General features: G+C 45.2%; 1 protein-coding gene across 3 annotated transcripts in view; it reads right to left on the bottom strand.

Moving 5' to 3' along the window:
• The window catches only part of FNIP2 (folliculin interacting protein 2), a gene marked incomplete at both ends in the record, with an annotated part of 162942 nt that extends 143461 nt beyond the window's left edge, over nt 1-19481 (bottom strand). For all 3 annotated transcript variants that reach the window (XM_080697732.1, XM_080697734.1, XM_080697733.1), the window contains one exon: nt 19390-19481. In XM_080697732.1, coding sequence (XP_080553858.1) covers nt 19390-19481 — 92 coding nt within the window. The remainder of the gene's footprint in view (nt 1-19389) is intronic.
• Between the last annotated feature and the right edge of the window lie 2666 nt (nt 19482-22147).

Here is a 22147-nt window from a genome sequence, read left to right as displayed (position 1 = left end):
TTTCAAAATAAAGATTAAAAAATAGGGCTGGGAGTGTAGCTTGGAGGTAGAATGCCCCTGGGTTCCATCCCCAGTACCTCAAAAAATAAAAAATAAAAATAAAACTCCATACATAGAAGGTTTTTTTTTTATTATTATTACTGGGTCAAAAAAGTTGACCAAGCCCAGTATGGTGGTGCATGCTTGTATCCCAATACTTGGGAGGCTGAAACAGGAGGATCATAGGTTTGCAGCCAGCCTCCTCTACTTAATGAGGCTGTCAGCTACTTAGTGAAACCCTGTTTACAAAAGTATAAAATAAAATAAGGTGGGGAGTGTATCCCAGAGGTAGAAGGCCCCTAGGTTCCATCCCCATACAAGAAAAGAAGGAAGAGATGGAGAAAGAGAGGAAGGGCTGGGCTATTTGTATTGTAAAAGAATTTCCCAAAATAAATTGGGCTTTGTCTGTTTGTTTGATTGCTTGATTTTAGTTCTGGGGACTGAACTCAGGGGAATTCTATCTGAGCTACACCCCCATCTCCAGCACATTTTTTTATTTTGAAAAAGGGTCTCACTGAATTGCTGAGGGTCTCACTATGTTGCTGAGTCTGGCTTTGAACCTATGATTCTTTTGTCTCAGCCTCCCAAGTACTGAGACTACAGGAATGCATCATCATGCCTGGCTTTCCCACAAAATTTTATAATAGTAAAGGGTTTATGTTGTTTTTGTGTGGGTGAAGTGGTATACACCTGTAATCCCAGGGACTTGGAAGCTGAGGCAGGATGATCACCAATCTCAAGGCCAACCTGGACAACTTAGTGGAACTCTGTCTCAAAATAAAATAAAAAGGGGTGTAGCTCAGTGGTAGAATACCCCTAGCTTCAATCCCTAGTACTGCAACAATGAGGAAATAAAAATACATAAATTAGTAAATAAAGGTATTATTTTATAAAAAAAGGACATTTACCTATGATAATAAACCAATCACATCAAGTATGTTCCTATTTTTTCTTTTTTTTCCTTTCTTGTTCTTAATCATACATTTACTAATATACTCATTCTACCTCCATCTACTAATATACTCATGAATTAGAAACCAACTGATGCTGATTTTTTCATTTATCAAGTATTTTATACATGGAAAGAGAGTCTCTTAAGCCAGCGAGGCTGGCTTCAAACCTACAGCCGGACGTGGTGGCGCACACTTGTAATCCCCGCGCTTGGGAGGCGGAGACAGGAGGATTGCACAGGTTCGAAGCCAGCCTCGCTGGCTTAAGAGACCCTGTTTCCAAGTAAAAATATAAAATAGGTCTGAGAGTGTAGACCGAAGGTAGAAGGGTTCCATCCCCAGTACCACCAAAAATAAATAAATAAATAAATAAATTTTTTATCATTATAATGGTATTATCAGGGGAAAGCCCGCCAAGCATGTAGATCACATCACTGTGAACTACATTATGATGTAAGACAACAGAGCACCAATAAAGGTATAAAAAGTGATAATGTCTAAAGAGCATCTTGATGCAGCAAAATTCTTTTTTAAAAAAATATCTTCAGCTGGGTATGGTGGCACACGCTTGTAATCCCAGCATTTGGGAGGCTGATACAGGAGGATCGTGGTTTGAGAACAGCCTCAGCTACTACTTAGTGAGGCCCTTTGCAACTCAGTGAGACCCTGTTTCAAAATAAAAAATAAAAAATAGGGTTAGGGGTGTAGCTCGGAGGTAGAATGCCCTTGGGTTCCATCCCCAGTAGCATAAAAGATAAAAGGAAAAACAAAAAACTTCATGCATTTAAGTTTTGTTTTGTGTTTCATTACTGGGTCAAAAAAAGTTGACCAAGCCTGGCAGAGTGGTGCACACCTGTAATCCCAGTACTTGGAAGGCTGAGACAGGTGGATCACAGGTTTGAAGCCAGCCTCAGCTACTCAGTGAAACCCTGTTTCGAAATAAAAAAATAAAATAGGGCCGGGCGTGGTGGCGCACGCTTGTAATCCTGCACTTGGGAGGCTGAGACAGGAGGATCGTACAGGTTCGAAGCCAGCCTCGGCTACTTAGTGAGGCTTTCAGCAACTCAGTGAGACCCTGTTTCCAAATAAAATATTAAAAAATGTCTGGGAGTATAGCCTGGAGGTAGAAGCCTCTGGGTTCCACCCCCAGTACCACCAAAAAATAAAATAAAATAAAATAAAATAGGGCTGGGAATATAGTTCAGGGGTAGAATGCCCTTGGGTTCAATCCCCACACCACAAAAATTAAATTTAAAAGTATGACTATTTTTAAAGTCTAGACGGCACTGCAAAACAATTACAAAAGAGTTTAATCATCTGAACAGATGCTGAACTAGACAAATGATCAACAACTAACAAGAGCCATGGCCCGGCTCTCCTAGCACCCTACCAATATTGTTTCCTTAGGGTACCTCAAATCATCCTCACCAAGCAGCCATCTCACGTGCTGCCGGCAACACTATAAATAGGTACAATCTCTCTGGAGGGGAATTTGAAAGAAAGTATCCTGGAAATATACTTGAGTTTATGCATAAGGAGCTTCTGACCAGGAAGTTCACTTTTTCCAACAATAAAGCCTTAAAATAATCCAAATAAGCAACCACTAACGGACTAGTTAAAAGGCCTGACTGCTCACTAACATTACCGGGGGGAGGGTCTCATAATAAAATTTACTGGAAGCTCTAGCCCAGATGAATTAAAACAGGATCTCTGAGGAAGCAGTCTGAGCATTCAGATCTCCCCACGATTTAAATGTCCAGTCAGACTTGAGAACTACTAGGTTAAGTATTATATAAGCATTTACTCAAAGAAAAGCAAGGCAACTTAGCAAAATACATAACCTTGCATACAGCAACTGCTACTTTGTGTAAGAAATTTTTTCTAGTATTTGCATAGACTACTTCTAGAAGAAGACAAAAGAAATTGGTACAATAATGAGACCCTTTACAAAGAGGAACTAGTGGTGTAAAATGAGTGTGTGTGTGTGCGTGTGTGTGTGTGTGCGTGTTTACTGATGATTGAACCTAGGATAGTTTTTTTTTTTTTTTTGAAACAGGGTCTCAGTAGATTTCTGAGGCTGGCCTACAACCTGGACGCACCTGTCAGCCTCCCGCGTACTGGGATTACAGCATGCCACGCTCAGCCCTGCTCCAGCTGAGAGACTTACATCTGAACATATTTTGTACATAATGTTCGGTTTTTAATCAAACGTGTTAAAAAATTAATAACCTTATCAAAAGAAAACCATAATTTCATATGTAAGTAATTTTTCAGTATCACATGGCAGCAAGTAATATAATATATCCATCATCCTATTGTGGAGGTCGGCTACCAGTGCTCACAGGGTTGTTTGTGCAGCCCTCCATGCACACTTGGGAAGAACCTATGGCTACCAGAAGTTGGTCCATATTTGCCCTTGGGCAGGGTCAGTAGTTCATGCCACCTCCTTCTGTCCTAGCAACTAATTCAATGTACCATTCTAAAGTAAACAGTCATTGCCTGGGAGGTTTGGAGGAAATGTTTACTCGTAGCTCGTTTCCTCACACAGTGTGGGCCACCATTAATGATATATTAGTCTGGTGTGTACTCTTCTTAAAGAACAAGTCAGACTCATAAATCAAACTTTAAATTAGGTTTTCTTTTCTTTCTTTTTTTTTTTTTTTTTTGTGGTACTGGGGATTGAACTAACTCTGAACTATACACTGAGCCTTTTTTTTTTTTTAAGTATTATTTGATAGCCGGGCGTGGTAGCTCATGCTTTGTAATCCCCGCGCTTGGGAGGCTGAGATGGGAGGATCGCACAGGTTCGAAGCCAGCCTCAGCTACTTAGTGAGGCTCTCAGCAACTTAGTGAGACCCTATTTCCAAATAAAATATAAAAAAGGTCTGGGAGTATAGCCCGGAAGTAGAAAGCCTCTGGGTTCCACCCCCAGTACCACAAAAAATAAATAAATAAATAATTATTTGAAACAGGGTCTCACTAGGTTGCAAAGGATCTCACTAAATGGCTGAGGCTGGCCAAGGATCTAGGATCCCCCTGTTTCAGCCTTCCAAGTACTCGAATTATAATCATGTGCCACCAGGCCCAGCCCTTAAATTCGATTTTTAAATAGAAAAATCATACATATAAAACAGAGGTGCTAACATATTTTATATAGCTGGGCATGGTGGCACATACTTGTAATCCGAAAGATGAGATTACTTGGAAGGCTAAAACAGGAGAATTGCAGGTTCATGATCAGCCTCAGCAACTTAGTGAGGTACCCTGCAACTTTGTGAGACCCTATTTCAAAATAACAAAATAATAAAAAGGGCTGAGGGTGTAGCTTGGAGGTAGAATATCCCTGGGTTCAATCCCCAGTACCATAAAAAAAAAAAAAAGTTTAGCCGGGCGTGGTGGCGCACGCTTATAATCCCTGCGCTTGGGAGGCGGAGACAGGAGGATCGCTCAGGTTCAAAGCCAGCTGCGCTGGATTAAGAGACCCTGTTTCCAAATAAAAAGTATAAAAAAATAGGTCTGGGTGTGTAGCCCGGAGGTAGAAGGGCTTCCAGGAACCCCAGTACCACCAAAAAAATAAATTAAAAAAAAAAAAGTTTTTCATTTAAGATGCAAACAGTCTAGTCTCTGCAGAGTTCAGATTACAATACTGTTTTCATAGCTTAGTGTGCTACATGCTTAAATTGGAGATAACAGTTCACTCATTTCAATCTATAAACCTTTAGTTTACCAAGCCACCCAAGAATTCAAAGAAATCAAAAATATACCTAATTAGGGTATAGTGTTGCATGCTTGTAACCCCAGTACTTGAGAGGCTGAGACAGGATTGCAAAGTTGGTTTTTTTTTTTTTTTTCCCCGTCTGGAGATGGAACCCAGAGGCATTTGACCTTCGAGCTACACCCCCTCCTCTATTTTTTATTCTTTATTTTGAAACCGGGTCTCACTGAGTTGCAGAGGGCCTCACTTAGTAGCTGAGGCTGTCCGTGAACCGCGATCCTCCGGTCTCAGCCTCCAGAATGCTGGGATTACAAGCGCACGCCACCACGCCCGGCTAGGACTGCAGGTTCTTAACCAGCCTCAGCTACTTAGTGAGGCCCTCCACAACTTAATGAGACCTGTTTCAAAGAAAAGAATAAAAAAAAAAAAATTACAACTGGGCTATACCTAGTAGGTAGAGTGCCCCTTGGTTCAATCCCCAGTACTGCAAAAAAAAAAGTATCTAGAACAGAGTTCTACTTTATCAACACTCACTTAAGAATTTTATAGCTTCATAGATATTAAATATGTTAAGCTATTTCTGACAGTGACAGTGGTGGGCTTTTATAACTAGGCTTTGGGTGTAATAAACAAGTGTCCTTTTTCAATTTTTCTTTGGAGGAGGAGATGGGTCAATTAACTTTTTTGTGTGATGGTGGTACTAGGGATTGAACCCAGGAGCTTTTTTTTAGTACTGGGGATAAACCCCAGGGGCAGCCTACCTCCAAGCTACACCCCCAGCCCATTTTTTATTATTTATCTTGAAACAGTGTCTCACTGAGTTGCAAAAGGCCTCACTAAGTAGCTGAGGCTGTCCATGAACCAGGATCCTCCTGTCTCAGCCTCCCAAATGCTGGGATTACAAGCCTGCGCCACCACATTGGCTCCCCAGGGGGATTTGTTTTGTTTTGTTTTATGGCAATGGGGATTGAATTCAGGGGCATTCTACCTCCAAGCTACATCCCCAGCGCTATTTTATTTTTATTTTGAGACAGGGCCTCGCTAGGTTAATCAGAGTCTCACTATTTGCTGAGGCTGTCCTCAAACCCGCAATCCTCCTATTTCAGCCTCCCAGTACTAGGATTACAAATGTGCACCACCACATCCAACTAAACCCAGGGGCATTCTACTGCCAAGCTATTCCGATCCCCCCCCCTTTTTTTTTCATTTATTGTGGTACTGGGTATAGAATCCAGGGGCAATCTACCTTTTAGAATACTTATCATTCTTACACCAAACAATTCACTAATATTAACATAAATAAAGAAATTTGAGCTGGGCTTGGTGGCTGATGTTTGTAATCCCAGCATTTGGGAGTTGAGACAGGAAATTTGCAGTTCGGGGACAGCTTCAGCTACTTAGTGAGAGACTTGTAACTCAGTGAGACCCTGTTTCAAAATAAAGAATTAAAAAGTAGCACTGGGGGTATAGCTTAGAGGTAGAATGCCCCTGGGTTCCATCCCAGTATAGGAAGAAAGAAAGAAAGAAAGAAAGAAAGAAAGAAAGAAAGAAAGAAAGAAAGAAAGAAAGAAAGGAAGGAAGGAAGAAAACAAAAAAGAGAAATTTGAGCTGCCTACAAAAAAAGATTTCCTTTTTTAATGTCAATGCATATCAGAAACACCAAGAAAGACAATTTCCTACTAAAAACATTTAACATTTCAAAATGTCACTCTTCCAGGCGTGGTGGAGCACCCTTGTAATCCCAGCATTTGGGAGGCTAAGACAGGAGGATCGCGGTTCGAGGACAGCCTCAGCTACTTAGTGAGACCCTCTGCAACTCAGTGAGACCTGGTTTCAAAATAAAAGAATAAAAAATAGGGTAGGGAGTGTAGCTCGGAGGTTAAATGCCCCTGGGTTCCATCCCCAGACCCGCAAAAAAAAAAAAAAAAAAAAAAAATAGTCATTCTGGAATACTAAACACTCTTTTAAAGACCATCAGTTTTCAAAACTTACTTCATTTATTCATGTAATGGGTATTTATTAAGTGCTCTTTCTGTTAAGCAGTGCATTTTGCACTAAAGACACCATGGCAGAGCCAGACTGAGACCAACTCTCATATCCAGCCTCTAACATTACATTTCTTGTTTCATGCAGTTATTTTCAAATGAAAGCTTTAGATTTAAAAGATTTGTGGCATCAAATTTAAACGATATTCTTGTTACTATTTCTCAATCATTTTTTTCTCAATCATATTTTATAAAACAACTGAAACCAGACCCAGTGGCATAGGCCTGTAATCCCAGTACTTGGAAGACTGAGACAGGAGGCAGGTTTGACAGTAGCCTTAGCAAGTAGTGAGATTCTCATCAACCTAGCAAGACCCTGTTTCAAAATAAAAATAAAATAGGCTTGAGGGTGTAGCTTTAGGTTCAATTTCAGTAGCAAAAAATAATAATAATAATAAAATAATTTTTAAAACTTGCTCAAGTGAAGACAATGAGCTAAAAGAAGCCGGGCATAGTGGCACCTGCCAGAATGAGTATCACAGGTTCGTGGCCAGCCTCAGCAACAGCACGACTCTGTTTCAAATTAAAAAGTAAAATAAAATAGGGCTGGGGGTATAGCTCAGAAGTAGAATGATGCTAGGTTCAATTCCCAGTGCCGTAATAAAGTAAAAAATAGGATGAGAGAGTAGTTCAGAGTTAGAATACCCCTGATTCAATCCCTAGCACCAATTAAAAAAAAAAAGTGCTAAATGATAACAAAGATGCTTTTTTCCCCTATAATCACAACATTCTTACAAGATAGAGAAAAGAAAATGTTAAATTTTCTGAGTACATCAGGAAGACAGTAGCAGTCTGAAGTATTTATAAGGTGTTAAAGGCAAAACTGATTAGACTGGTGATTTTGTTGCTTCTCCCTCACACATCCTAAATCAACACCTGTTTCATCTCTTGAGGAATACAGGTTAACATGTAACTTGTCTTTAATCTGTGAAGAAACAGTTGCTATGACAACACGCAACTATCCTTACTGGGAATTAGACAGAGGCCCCCACTAGATATTCAGGTTCTCAATTCATCCCCCTTAGCTTCCAGGGATAAATTTCTACTGCTCCACCAGGCATGGCGGCACACACTTTAATCTCAGTGGTTGGGAGGCTGACACAGAGGATTGCAGGTTCGTGGTCTGTTTCAAAATAAAGAGTAAAAACCAGGGTTCGGGATGTAGCTCAGAGGTAAAATGTCCCTGGGTTCCATTTCCAGTATATAATAAAAAGATATACTAAATACAAACAATACTCTATGTGTGTGTGTGTGTGTGTGTGTGTGCGCGCGCGCGCAGGCACACACACACATAACCTCTGAGCTACATACCCAACCCCTTTTAATTTTTGGTTTAGAAACAGGGTCTCAGGCCAGGCGTGGTGGTGCACGCTTGTAATCCCAGCACTTGAGAGACTGAGACAGGAGGATCGCAAAGGTTCGAAGCCAGCCTCAGCTACTTAGTGAGGCTGAGCAACTTAGTGAGACACTGTTTCCAAATAAAGTATAAAATAGTTCTGGGAGTATAGCCCGGAGGTAGAAAAACCCCTGGGTTCCACCCTCAGTACCACCACAACAACAACAAAAAGAAGAAGAAAAATCAGGGTCTCACTAGGTTGCTGAGTCTCACTTATTGCTGAGATTGTCCTCAAACTTGTGATCCTCCTGTCTCAGCCTCTCAAGTATTGGGATTTCAGGCATGCTCCCCCATGCCCAGCAATACTTTTATGATTAAAGATCTTAGCTATGGTATTAAAATAAAATTCATAAACCAATATACATATATCTTTATAACAGTGTGCTAGGCACAAATTCTAGAGTACAAATTGAGCAAGATCACTGAGACAAATAACTAGGAAAATATTCCAAATATATTTATAAATAAAAGGAATACAGCTCAGCAGAGAAGAAGCTGATCATCAGGGATTAGACCCATGCTAATATTGAAATCTTATATAGCCAGGCGTGGTGACGCACACTTTAATCCTAGTATTTGGGAGGCTGAGACAGGAGGATCGCAGGTTCAAAGCCAGCTTCAGCAACTTAGTAAAGCTCTCAGCAACCTAGCAAGACCTTGTTTCCAAATAAGAAATTTTTAAAAAATCAAGCTGGGTAGAATGCCTCTGGGTTCAATCCCCAGTACCACCAAAAGAAAGAAAGAAAGAAAGAAAGAAAGAAAGAAAGAAAGAAAGAAAGAAAGAAAGAGAGAGAAAGAAAGAAATCTATGTAAAAGACCACTCTGCTATTCAACATTTACCCCACCTACTATAACAGTGTAATGTTAATGGTTGCATTTTACTGTACTTAATATATTATTGTGGTACAAACAGAAAGTACAGTAAGAAAAAAATATGTAGCATGCTGTATAAGAAGGCACACTGTTCTTTTCAGAAATCTGTTATAAAGGCAGCTGGACAGATTCTGGCTGAGCACAAGTGGGACTCCAGCCCAAGTCCTTCCAGCCCCACCTCACCCTCCCAGTCAAGCGCTGCTCACAAAAGTGCCTGTGTGGCGTGAGACGTGAGTCACGAAGTTCCATTTACAGACGGGTGGGGTGGAGGGAAACCACTAGTACATGCCCACTTGGCTGGAAGACTCCAGCCTGTTTTTTCCTCTTTTACATAATTATCATTTTCACAAACTTGAGATAAAGGATGCCTGGTAAGTTGGGACTCACCAAATATTTCAACACTTTTATACTCAAAGGCTTACTTTTTACAGCCAAGTACATGATCTCACAGTCCAGGCCTAATAATTCACAGGAGGCTGAGGCCTTGTGCAGTCGGTGTAAAGCATGTGTTCCTTTCTCAGACACCAAGGAAAACAGTGGCTGGAGAAACAAAGCGCATTAACAGTTCCCAAATCAGATTCACCCACCAGGAGTTCACAGTGGCAGCCAAAGCATTTCATGAAGGCAAGAACAATCTTTTTCTTTTTTTTTTTACAGGTCTGGGGATGGAACCCAGAGGCATTTGACCCCCGGCCCAATTTTTTATTCTTTATTTTGAAAAAGGGTCTCACTGATTTGCAGAGGGCTTCACTAAGTAGCTGAGGCTGTCCGCGAACTGCGATCCTCCAGTCTCAGCCTCCCCAATGCCGGGATTACAAGTGTGCACCACCACGCCCAGCTTGAACTTAGATTTTAAGTACATTAACATTCACAATAAACATTTTAATAATAGAAACTATCAAATTATTTTAATTAAAAGGAAATTATTTTAAGTATATGTGCTGCTGACAGAAGCATAAAAAGCATAAAAAGAAAAATTCTACAAAAGAAAAATTCACCAGGCCTGGTGGCATACTTCCCTGTTAAATACACCGTGTGTGTGTGTGTGTGTGTGTGTGTGTGTGTGTGTGTGTGTGTGTGTGGTGTTGGTACTGGGAATTGAGCCCAGGGACATTCTACCTACAAGCTATACCCCCAGCCCTATTTTTTATTCATTCATTCATTCATTCATTCATTCATTCATTCATTTTAGCAGTACTGGGGATGGAACCCAGGGGCCTTCTACTTTGAGTTACACCCCCAGCCCTATATTTTATTCTTTATTTTGAAACAGGGTCTCGCTGAGTTGCAAAGGGCCTCACTATGTAGCTGAGGCTGTCCGCAAACTGCAATCCTCTGGTCTCAGCCTCCCAAATGCTGGAATTACAAGTGTGCGCCACCATACCCAGCACTTACTTTCTTTTTTTATTTTGAAACAGGGTCTCACTAAGTTACAGAGAGCCTCACTAAAAGCTGAGGCTGGCTGCAAATCTGTGATCCTCCTGTCTCAGTCTCCCAAGTACTGGGATTACAAGTGTGCACCACCATGCCTTGCTTAAATACACATTCTGGTGAACACTGATTCACTAATTTACCAGAGACATCGATGTAGCTGAGGCTGGCCTCAAATCTGCCAGAGACATTTAAAAAGCAAAACAAAACACTTAAGATAATGCTTCAAACTTGAACCAGACACATAAGTCACTGGGGATACCTTTGCTTTTAAAAAGTCCTATGAAGCTGGGTGTAGTGGCACAGGCTCGTAATCCCAGCATTCAGGAAGCTAAAACCAGAGGATCGCAGTTTGCGGACAGCCTCAGCTACTTAGTGAGGCCCTCTGTAATTCAGTGAGACCCTGTTTCAAAAAATAAAAAATAGAGCTAGAGGTGTAGCTCAGAAGTCAAGTACCCCCTGGGTTCCATCCCCAGACCTGCCAAAAAAAAAAAAAAAAGTCCTATGAAGCCAAGTTTAGTGAGAGTAAGACTCTCAATCAGCTGGGCATGGTGGTGGTGCACCCTTGTAATCCCAGTGCTTGGGAGGCTGAGACAGAAGGAGCCCAGAGGTTCAAAGCCAGCCTCAGCTACTTAGCGAGGCTCTCAGCAACTTAGTGAGACCCTGTTTCCAAATAAAATATAAAATAGGTCTGGGAGTATAGCCCAGTGATAGAAAAGGCCCTGGGTCCCACCCCTAGTACCATACCAACACACACACACACACACACACACACCTCATAAACTAGTAAGACTCTATTTCAAAACAAAAAAATAGGCTGGGAGTATAGCTCGGAGGTAGAATGCCCTTGGGTTCAATCTCTAGTACAAAAAGTAAAATTTTAAAAATCCCCTTTTTTAAAAGCCAGATGTGGTGGCACATGCTTATAATACTAGCATTTGGGAGGCTGAGACAGGAGGATCAAGGTTCTTGGAAAGCCTCAGCCACTTAGTGAGGCCCTTGGCAATTCAGTAAGACCCTGTTTCAAAATAAAGAATACAAAAAAAATTAGGGCTGTGGGTGTAACTCAAAGGTAGAATGCCCCTGGGTTCCATCCCCAGTACCGAAAGAAAGAAAAAGAAGGAAAGAAAGAAAGGAAAGAAGGGAGGGAAGGAGGGAGGGAGGGGGAGAGAGAGAGAGAGACAGACAGACAGACAGACAGACACCTATGAAAGCCAGACCAGGTGGCACACATTTTGTAAGCCCAGTACTTGGGAGGCTGAGACAGGAGGATCACAGGTTCATGGCCAGCCTCAGAAACTTAGTGAGACTGTTTCAAAATAAAATAATAAAAAAGGGCAAGCATGTATCTCAAAGATAGACTGCCCATCACCTCAATTCCCAGTACCAAATTTAAAAAAAATTTTTAAAAACAGATTTTTGTAAACCTGGTCTTAAATCCAAGGTAATCAAGAACCCAATTCAATTTCTGCCTTGAAAGACACTGAGCAAGCTGGGTGTGGTGGCGCACACTTGTAATCCCAGTATTCTGGAGGCTGAGACTGAAGGATCGTGGTTCGCAGACAGCCTCAGCTACTTAGTGAGGCCCTTTGCAACTTAGTGAGACCCTGTTTCAAAATAAAGAATAAAAAATTGGGCAGGGGTGTAGCTCAGCAGTCAAATGCCTCTGGGTTCCATCCCCAGACCCACAAAAAAAAAAAAAAAAGAAAAAAAGAAAAAAAAAGGAAGACACTGTGCAAATCATTTTTGTTGTTGTAATTTTCATCCCAGAACAAAGCATTATTCAAATAAAAACATATGTATCAATTAGTTAAAAGTGAAAACTATTCTGAAGACCAGCAGGGAATGCTCCCAAATTTCAAAGACCAACACAGTGCAATTTTATTTTAGCCATCACAAATACCAATTTTAATTTAACCATCACAAACACCATAATCATGTCAAATTTCTGACTTTTTTTTTTTTTTTTTTTTTTTTGCGGGTCTGGGGATGGAACACAGGGGCATTCGACCTCCGAGCTACACCCCATGCCCTATTTTTTCTTCTTTATTTTGAAACCGGGTCTCACTACTGAGTTGCAGAGGGCCTTGCTAAGTAGTTGAGGCTCTGAGATCCTCTGGTCTCAGCCTCCTAAATGCTGGGATTATAAACATGCGCCACCACGCCCAGCTCTTCTGACTACTTCTAAATGCATAAATTCAACCTCTCTTGATTCCTTTTCTTCTAACAACCTCTTTCCTCAAAGCAATAAAAAGGGCTTCTCAGAAAACATAGATGAGCCGGGCGTGGTGGCCCAGCATTCTCCCAGCATTCGGGAGGCTGAGACCTGGAGGATCGAGGTTCGTTCGCAGATAGCCTCAGCTCCTTAGTGAGTAATCTGCAACTCAGTGAGACCCAGTTTCAAAATAACAGAATAAAAATTAGGGCAGGGGGTATAGCTCGGAGGTTGAATGACCCTGGGTTCCATTCCCAGACCCACAAAAAAAAAAAAAAAATAGAGCCGGGCCTGGTGGCACACGCTTGTAATCCCCGCACTTGGGAGGATCGCTCAGGTTCGAAGCCAGCCGCGCGCGCTGACTTAGGAGAAACTGTTTCCAAATAAAAATGTAAAAATACATCTGGGAGTGTAGCCCGGAGGTAGAAGGGCTTCCAGGAACCCCAGTACCACCAAAAAAAAATAATAATAGAGCACGCCAGACCCCTGGAGAAACTGGGCCTGAAGGTACTGGGCCCGGGCGGGGGTCACGCGGGGCACGCAAGCCACGGCCCGGGGCGCGGGACTCTGGGCCCTGGGCCGGAACGCGCGTAGCACGCCAGGCCCCTGGAGAAACCGGGCACAGTAAGACGCTGGGTCCTGAGCGGGGGTCGTGCGGGGCACGCCAGCCGGGGCCCAGGTCGCGAGACTCTGGGCCCCAGGCAGGGTAGTGTGGAGCACTCTGGACCCATGGGGAAACCGACCAGGTCACAGTGCTACTGAGTGCCTGATCCCACTACCTCCTCAAACCACATATACTATCTTCTCTTATTAAAAAAAAAATAAAAGAAAAATATCGGAAAGAAGTTAAGAAAGCCGTTGCGGATGCCAGGACACTGGAGACAAAACTTATCTAAATGCACTGGAACTTATGGAAAAATTCCCCGTGAACGAGGATCCTACCAACCTTCTTTTTTGGAGAAATTATAGCAATGCTTAGGAACACTGGACAACATTCAGAGTGGAAAAAGAGCCTGGGAAGGATTTGAAATGGTGGAGGCAATGATAATGGCAGTGGCCAGTACTCAGGGGAGGCAGAGATCTGATACATTACACTTGGAACCTTTGAAATAATAACCCCAGAGACAGTGATCGAAGCCTGCTGAGGGGTTAGGCCAGTGCTGGGGCCAGCGAGGCCGGCACCGGAGCCTGCTGTGAGGTAAGGCCGGTACTGGGGCCTCTGTGGCTGGGATTGGAGCCTGCCGAGGAGTTAGGCCGGTGCTGGGGCCAGCGAGGCCGGCATCGGAGCCTGCCATGAGGCAAGGCCGGTGATGGGGCCTCCAAGGCCCGGATCGGAGCCTGCCGAGGGGTTAGGCCAGTGCTGGGGCCAGCGAGGCCAGCATCGGAGCCTGCCCTGAGGCAAAGCCAGTACTGGGGCCTCCGAAGCCAGGATAAGAGGCTGCCAAGGGATTAGGCCGGTGCTGTGGCCAGCAAGGCCGGCATCAGAGCCTGCCGTGAGGCAAGGCCGGTGCTGGGGCCTCCGAGGCCGGGATCGGAGCCTGCCGAGGGGTTAGGCCGGTGCTAGGGCCAGCGAGGCCGGCATCAGAGCCTGCCGTGAGGCAAGGCCAGTACTGGGGCCTCCGAGGCCAGGATAAGAGCCTGCCAAGGGGTAAGGCTGGTGCCGGGGCCAGAGGCCGGCATCGAAGCCTTCCATGAGGCAAGGCCAGTGCTGGGGCCAGTGAGGCCGGCATCGGAGCCTGCCATGAGGCAAGACCGCTACGGAGGCCTCCAAGGCCAGGATCGGAGCCTGCCAGGGGTTAGGCCGGTGCTGAGGCCAGCGAGGCCGGCATCAGAGCCTGCCATGAGGCAAGGCCGGTGCTGGAGCCTCCGAGGCCAGGATAAGAGCCAGCTGAGGGGTTAGGCTGGTGCCGGGGCCAATGGCCGGCATCGGAGCCTGCCATTAGGCAAGGCCGCAACTGGGGCCTCCGAGGCTGGGATCGGAACCTGCCAAGGGGTTAGGCCTATGCCGGGGCCAGCAGCCAAAATCGAAGCCACCGTGAGGCAACGCCGGTGCTGGGGCCTCCGAGGCCAGGATAGGAGCCTGCCGAGGGGTTAGGCCGGTGCCGGGACCAGCAGCCAGCACTGGAGCCTTCCATGAGGCAAGGCTGCTACTGAGGCCTCCAAGGCCGGATCGGAACCTGCCGAGGGGATAGACCGGGGCTGAGGCCAATGAGGCCGTCATCAGAGCCTGCCGTGAGGCAAGGCCGGTGCTGGGGCCTCCAAGGTCAGGATCAGAGCCTGCCGAGGGGTTAGGCTGATACTGGGGCCAACGGCCGGCATCGGAGCCTGACAGGAGGCAAGGCCGCTACTGGGGCCTCTGAGGTTGGGATCGGAGCCTGACGAGGGGTTAGGCCAGTGCTGGGGCCAGCGAGGCCGGGATCGGAGCCTACCGTGAGGCAAGGCTGGTGCTGGGGCCCCCGATGCCGGAATCGGAGGCTGCCGAGGGGTTAGGCCGGTGTCGGGGCCAATGGCCGGCATCAGAGCCTGCTGTAAGACAAGGCCACTACTGCGGCCTCCGAGGCCGGGATGGAAGCCAGCTGAGGGGTTAGGCTGGTATGGGGGCCAGCGAGACCAGAATCGGGGCCTCCCATGAGACAAGGCCGCTGCTTGAGCCAGCGAGGTCTGGATCAGTCCACCAGGTAGGCAGGCCACTACTGGGGCCGTCAAGAGTGGGATCGGTACCTGCAACGCGGCATGTACAGAGAAATATCACAGAAAATATAAATCAGACACTTCCCCTAATCAGCAATAACTAGGAGGAAAGGGGCAACAGGAAGAGGTTGAGCTATAGAAAGGGCCCTATAGTGAAGCAACTAATGTGACCAATTAGAGGGTAGGGAATAGTGGAGGACAGAGCCTCTTTAAAACGCAGGAGGTACATAAACAAATATATCAAAGTCAATCACCAAAGAAGCATGGGATCGAGGGAGGGGGAGGGAATGGGATGGGGGCTGGATGAGGGCTAATTGGATGATGTGTGCTTGTATATCCTCTCAAGTCTTGTACTCCAATGTGATTGATATATGACTACAATGCACCAATTAAAAAAAATAAATTTAAATTTAAAAAGTTTCATGATAAAAGATGTTAGAACATGAAAAAACTGGAATTTCTACAATGTTCATTGGAATAAAAATTTGTACAGCTACTTAAAAATAATAATAATAATAATAATAAATAGATAATGAGCCGGGCATGGTAGTGCACATTTGTAATCCCCGCGCGTGGGAGGCTGAGACAGGAGGACTCGAAGCCAGCTTCAGCTACTTAGTGAGGTTCTCTGCAACTTAGTGAGACCCTGTTTCCAAATAAAGTATAAAATAGGTCTGGGAGTACAGCCAAGAGGTAGAAAAGCCCCTGGGTTCCACTCCCAGTATCACACACACACACACACACACACACACACACACACACACAAAATAGATGAAATACAAAAGAAGGAATCTTTGACTATGATGATCCTCTCTGCAGGTGAAATGTCAGGGAACAGGGAGATCTGAAAATGTCTTGTGATGAAAGCTACTTGTATCGGACAACAAATTTTTTCTGGAATACTGTATATGAACCTGAAAGAGAACAGTAAGAAACCCAGAGAAGGGACTAGGAAGCACAAAGAGTAAACAGACATCAGGGGCAAAACGATCCTGAGGAGAAAAGTTTGAAATAACAAGTGAAAGTCTATTATGGACACAAAAGATATAAAAGGCTTCCACAAACTCCCAAACAAAAGAAAACAAAAATAGAGCCAGACACGGTGGCACACACTTGTAATCCTAGCACTTGAGAAGCTGAGACAGGAGGATTGCAGATTCATGGCCAGCCTCAAATACTTAGTGAGGCCTTCCACAACTTAAGTGAGATGAGACCCTGTTTCAAAAATAAAGAAAAAATAGGGCTAGGGGTGTAGCGTAGAGGTAGAATGCCCCGGGTTCCACCCCCAGTACCACAAAATAAATAAATAAATATATTTTATATATGTATATGTAGATTTGGATCTTGTTTAGGTTTTGCCCCAAAATACACTATAAAACTGGCCCCCCAAAAAGGCTACCTGAATCCTCAGGGGACCTTTCATTCTCCTGATCTACTAAGTTATAGCTCATGTCTAAGTGCACCAAAGAATACAAATTCATGTTAAGAATATTTAATTTTTTTTTTTTTTTTGGTACTGGAGATTGAAGCCAGGGACATTTTACCTCCAAGCTATGCCCCCAGCCCTATTTTACTATTTATTCTGAAACAGTCTCATTAAGTTGCAAAAGGCCTCACAAGTGGCTGAGACCACAAACCTGCAATCTCCTGTCTCAGCCTCCCACATCCTGGGATTACACGAGTGTGCCGCCAAGTCTCACTTGGAATCCTTGATTTTTAATCTTAGGGTTTTGCCTTAACTTCTAGATATCTACTCAACATAAAGTGGGCTCTCAAGGGCAACTAATTCCCTGTATGGGGTACCCTCTTCCCAAAAAGCATACATACACCAGTTCCTCCACAGTAAATCCAGGATAAAACAAAACAAGCAAACAAAAAACAGGATGGTTATCTTTGGGGTAAGGAAGGGAAATTTTCCAGGAGGCTTTTCCTGGGAAGGCTACATGGCACTGATGTCAGGCAGGTGGCCCTCTGTTAATCTCCTGAGCACTGGTTGACTGTCTCCATCTTCCTGCATCTTTGCTAATATCTGCTACTTCACCTCCTTTTCCATAGAGACCCCTATCAGTACTGCTAATGGAGCGGGCCCCCATTGAGTGGAATATGCAATAGAGATCTCTAAATTCTCTAAAAATACTTCCCCCCAAAACTTTCAAAATCCTAATGAAGTCAAGAAGAAAAAAAAAACTACTTGGCACAATTTTTTGATCTTCATTCTATACCAATGAGAAGTCAGAACACTACGCTGAAAATGTTCCTACAAAGTGGGATCATTTCCCTAATATGGCAAACACTAAAGATAGCCACAATTGTTTTTGTTTAAAATACACCCAGTTATAGGTGGAGGAAATGGTGGTGGGAGACTGAGCAAGAAACACAGGAAACAATGACCAGTGTCACTCCACTATCTCCACCAGCATTAAAGTGGTCTTAAAAGTCTTTGCCAAAGATTACTGAAGTAAAGACACTTGTAACGTACATGTGCCCAGCCTTTGAACCCTTAATCCGGTCTGGGCTACTGAGAAGGAGAAGAAATTACACACCCTGGCTCTGAAGTAATTCTTCCATCCTGAAAAGGCACATCACTAGTACTCAGAACAGAACAAGGCATCATATCCCCTATTCAAATAAAAGGAGTCCGTTAGCCTAAAGGAAACATGAGATTTTAACTATGGTAAATTGAAGTCCTTACAATTTACCTTCAGAAAACCCCTCCCCTACATACACACGTGCATGCAAACACACCAGAAAAAATGACTGGTTGGTTGATTTTCACATAACTACAGTGAAGAAACATGTGTCTTAAATTAATGGAATTCAAAAACATATAGAACAGGGTGGTGAACTGGCTCAGACCAACGCCCTCATGCCATTCTGGCATGGGGCTGTAACTATCTTCTGTATTTCAATCTTTTTAATAATCTTCTTTAAATCTTCAAAAAATATATAGAGAGAACATAAGATTTAATCCAAATTCATCTCAAAGTTTCACTTGAAGCCGGTGTGGTGAACACCTGTCATCCCAATACTTGGGAGGCTAAGAAAGGAGCACCAAAGGTTCAAAGGTAGCTTCAGCAACTTAGTGTGACCCGTTTCAAAATAATAATTTTAAAAAAAGGACTGAAAGTGTAGCTTAAGTAGAATGCCTTTGGGTTCAGGCTGCAGTATCAAAAACAAAAATATAACCGTTTCACTTGTAACTTTTAAAAGGTTTATTGTACTGAGCCTAGACCTCCTTAATCATAAACTGTCTTCGCAAGACATTTTGGCCAAAAGTACCTGCCAGAGTGTCAGAATTGGGAGTGGTTGCTCAATTTAAAAAATTTGCTGAAAAACTGTTCGAGGTACATAAATGAATTTCTCAACACAGGAGAGCAGAGAAACAATATGGGACCTTTTAAGACACCTTTTAAAAACGTAACCTTTGAGGGCAGAATAGTGCAGGGATATTATTCCTGATCGAATTAATCCTTGCCTAGATCAAAACACGAGTTCTGCCTGAGAGAGCTGGTGCATGTTTGTAATCCCAGTACTTGGGAGACTGAGACAAGAGGATCGCAGGTTCAAGGCCAGGCTCAGCAAAAGAGCGAGGTCATTGGCAACTCTGTAAGACCGTTTCCAAAAAAAAAAAAAAAAAAGAGGAAAAGATAATTAAAAAAAAAAAACAGGGTCTGCCACTTAGAGCTGTCTCTAGAACAAGTTGCCTACCTTATGTCTTTACGTTTCCTCGACTGTAAAATGGGAACATTTCGCCTATTTCACAGCGAGGCTGGGAGAAATCAACAGAAAGCATTTAAAATAATAAACGCCAGCTTTTATTCTTCAAAGGTGCGTGTTCAGAAAACGACTCTACCGCACCTGCTACCTACGTGCCCGCTCGGCGGAGCTGGAGTCTGGCGCTCCGCACGAGCGTCCTCGCTCCCCGCACACGTCCGCGGGCCGCCCTTCCCGCCGCCGCGGACCGCGCGTCCATTCATCGCGGAGCCGGCGGGAAGACGCGCCCCGCGGCCCGCGCGCCCTCCCGCGCCGCTCACCTCCACGCCGGCCCCTCCCGGGGCGCCCGGGCCTGCGCCGCCGCGCCGCCGCCCCTTTTGTTGAAGAGCCTCTGGAGCAGGGTCGGGGCCATGGCGCCGCCGCCGCCGCCGCGGCTGGGCGCTGCGCTCGGGGCCGGCTCGGCGCGCGGCCCGGCGGCGGCGGCTGGGGACGCGCGCTCTCGGCGCGGACGCGGGCGGCCGGTCAGGTGACGCGCCGGCCGCGCCTCACGCGCTGACAGTCGGCTCCTGCGGGAGGAGCCCGCAGCCCCGCGGCGGGCGGCGCGGGAGGAGCGCGGCGGCCCCGGCGCCGGCCATTGGCCCGACGGCCGCCCGCCCCGGGCGCACGCAGCCCCCGGGAGGTGGGCGGGCCCGAGGGGCGGGGCGCTGGGCGGGGCCTGCGCGGCCGGGGGCGGGGCCCGGGAGGTGGAGGGGCGGGGCTCCGGAGCCGGGGTCTCGCGGCCCGCGACCCCGCTGCTGATCGACCTTTGTTGTTTGGCCGGGAGGTCCCTGAACCCGCGCCCAGGGGCTCTTTCTGCGAGGCTTACCTGCGATCGCGGTTTCCAGGGGCCGGGATTGCAGTCACAAGGTACGCTAGGTATATGGACTGGCCCATTGCTGCCACGTCCAGAGTGGGTTTCTCCAGGCTTTAAAAAACAGAAAAATGAAGCAGTTTGTTTAAATCGTTTGTTCTCTTCGGCGTCTTGGGTCACACCATGTCATGGCTACATAAAAAGTTGCCTATGAAGGCGGGCGTGGTGGCGAACGCTTGTAATTCCAGTACTTGGGAGGCTGAGCTGAGGATCTAGGTTCGTGGACAGCCTCAGTTACCTCCTGAGGCTCTCCACAACTTAATAAAACCTTGTTTCAAAATAGAATAAAAAAATAGGGCTGGAGGTGTAGCTCAGAGGTAGAATACCCCTGGGTTCCCCCAGTACCACCAAAAAGAAAAAAGTTGCATGTGAAATCTAAGCCTTTTTTCTTTAAATGCCTGAAACTCACTACATAGATTTAGAAACTCAAGGTATTATATGGAAAGATTGCTATCCTAATTCATGTTTAAAAATCAAGGCACATAAGCGGGACGTGGTGGCGCACGCTTGAAATCCCAGCATTTGGAAGGCTGAGACAGGAAACTCCCGTTCAAGGACACCCTCAGCTACTTAGAAAGGCCCTCGGCAACTTAGTGAGACCCTGTTTCAAAATAAAGAATACAAAATAGGGAAGGAGGTGTAACTCAGAGGTCGAATGCCCCTGGGTTCCATCCCCAGACAAGAAAGAAAGAAAGAGCTGGTGGTGTCACGCAGAGGTAGAATACCCCTGGGTTCCAACTCCAGTACACCCCCCCCAAAAAAAAGGCACATAATACACCAACTGGCAAATAGTATTTGGTAGCCCAGTATGATAACACATTCCTGTAATGTCAGCACCTGAGAGACTGAAATAGGAGGATCTCAGGTTCAAGGACAGCCTCAGCAGTTTAGTAAGCCTCACAACAATTAAGCAAAACCCTCAGCAACCTAGCAAACCACTGTTTCAAAACAAAAAACTGAAGCCGGGCGTGGTGGCACACGCTTGTAATCCCAGCATTTGGGAGGCTGAGACCGGAGGATCTCCGTTCACAGACAGCCTCAGCTTAGTGAGGCCCTCTGCAACTCAGTGAGATCCGATTTCAAAATAATAAATTAAAAAATAGGGCATGGGTGTAGCTCTGAGGTGGAATGCCCCTGGGTTCCATCCTCAGACCCGCAAAAAAAAAAAAAAAAGAAAAGAAAGAAATGGATGGGGGTGTAACTTGGAAGCAGAACCCAGGGGTACCTGGGTTCAATCCGTGTGTGTGTGTGTGTGTGTGTGTGTGTGTGTGTGTGTGTGTTGTAGGAAAGGCCGGATTCTATTCATTCACTTAACAGTCCAGCCCTGTCCTGAGGGAAGAAGGACTTCCAAACTGCCGGTGGTGGTGAAGGGCCTTACAGGAGACAGGTTCAGGTTCGTGTGTGTGTGTGTGTGTGTGTGTGTGTGTGTGTGTGTGTTGGTACTAGAATTTGAACCCAGAGACTTTCTACCTCTGAATAACACCCCCACCCACCCTAGTCCAATCTTATTTCTTATTTGGAAATAGGATCTCACTAAGTTGCTGAGAGTCACTAAATTGCCCAAGCTGGCTGCAAACTTGCAATCCTCCTGTCTCAGCCTCCCAAGTACTGGCTTTCAAGTGTGTACATCATGCTTCACTTTTTTTTTTTTTCCTGAACTGAAGGTTGGACCCAGAGGCATTCTACCTCTGAGCTACATCTCCAGTCCAATTTTTTTTTAATAGGGTCACACTAAGTTACTCAGGCTGGCCTTGAACCTGAGACCCTCCTGTCTCACCCTCCCAAGTTACTGGATTGCAGGCATGCTCCACCACACCCAGTCAGATGCAGCTTCTTAGTCTTATCATTGTATTGCATTGGGTTGTAAAGTTTTTCAGATAATGGATAATGGAGCTAAAGTGAGTTAGATCTCAAGCCTGCCTCTGGGCTGTCCTTCACTTGCTAAAAGAAGCACTCTTCTCAAGGGCCTAGGGACATAGTTCAATGGTAGAGCACTGGCCTAGAATGTGCAAGGCCCTGGGTTTGAGCTCCAGCCACAGAGAATAATCTGTTCTGAGTCTTTTTTTTTTTTTTTTTTTTTTTTTTTTGTGGGTCTGGGGATGGAACCCAGGGGCATTCGACCTCCGAGCTGCACCCCCTGCCCTATTTTTTTTTTTTTTTTTTTTGGT

Source organism: Muscardinus avellanarius (assembly GCF_963383645.1).
Source record: "Muscardinus avellanarius genome assembly, chromosome: 6".
NCBI classification, from domain to species: domain Eukaryota; kingdom Metazoa; phylum Chordata; class Mammalia; order Rodentia; family Gliridae; genus Muscardinus; species Muscardinus avellanarius.
This window is presented reverse-complemented; position numbering and strand designations above follow the sequence as displayed.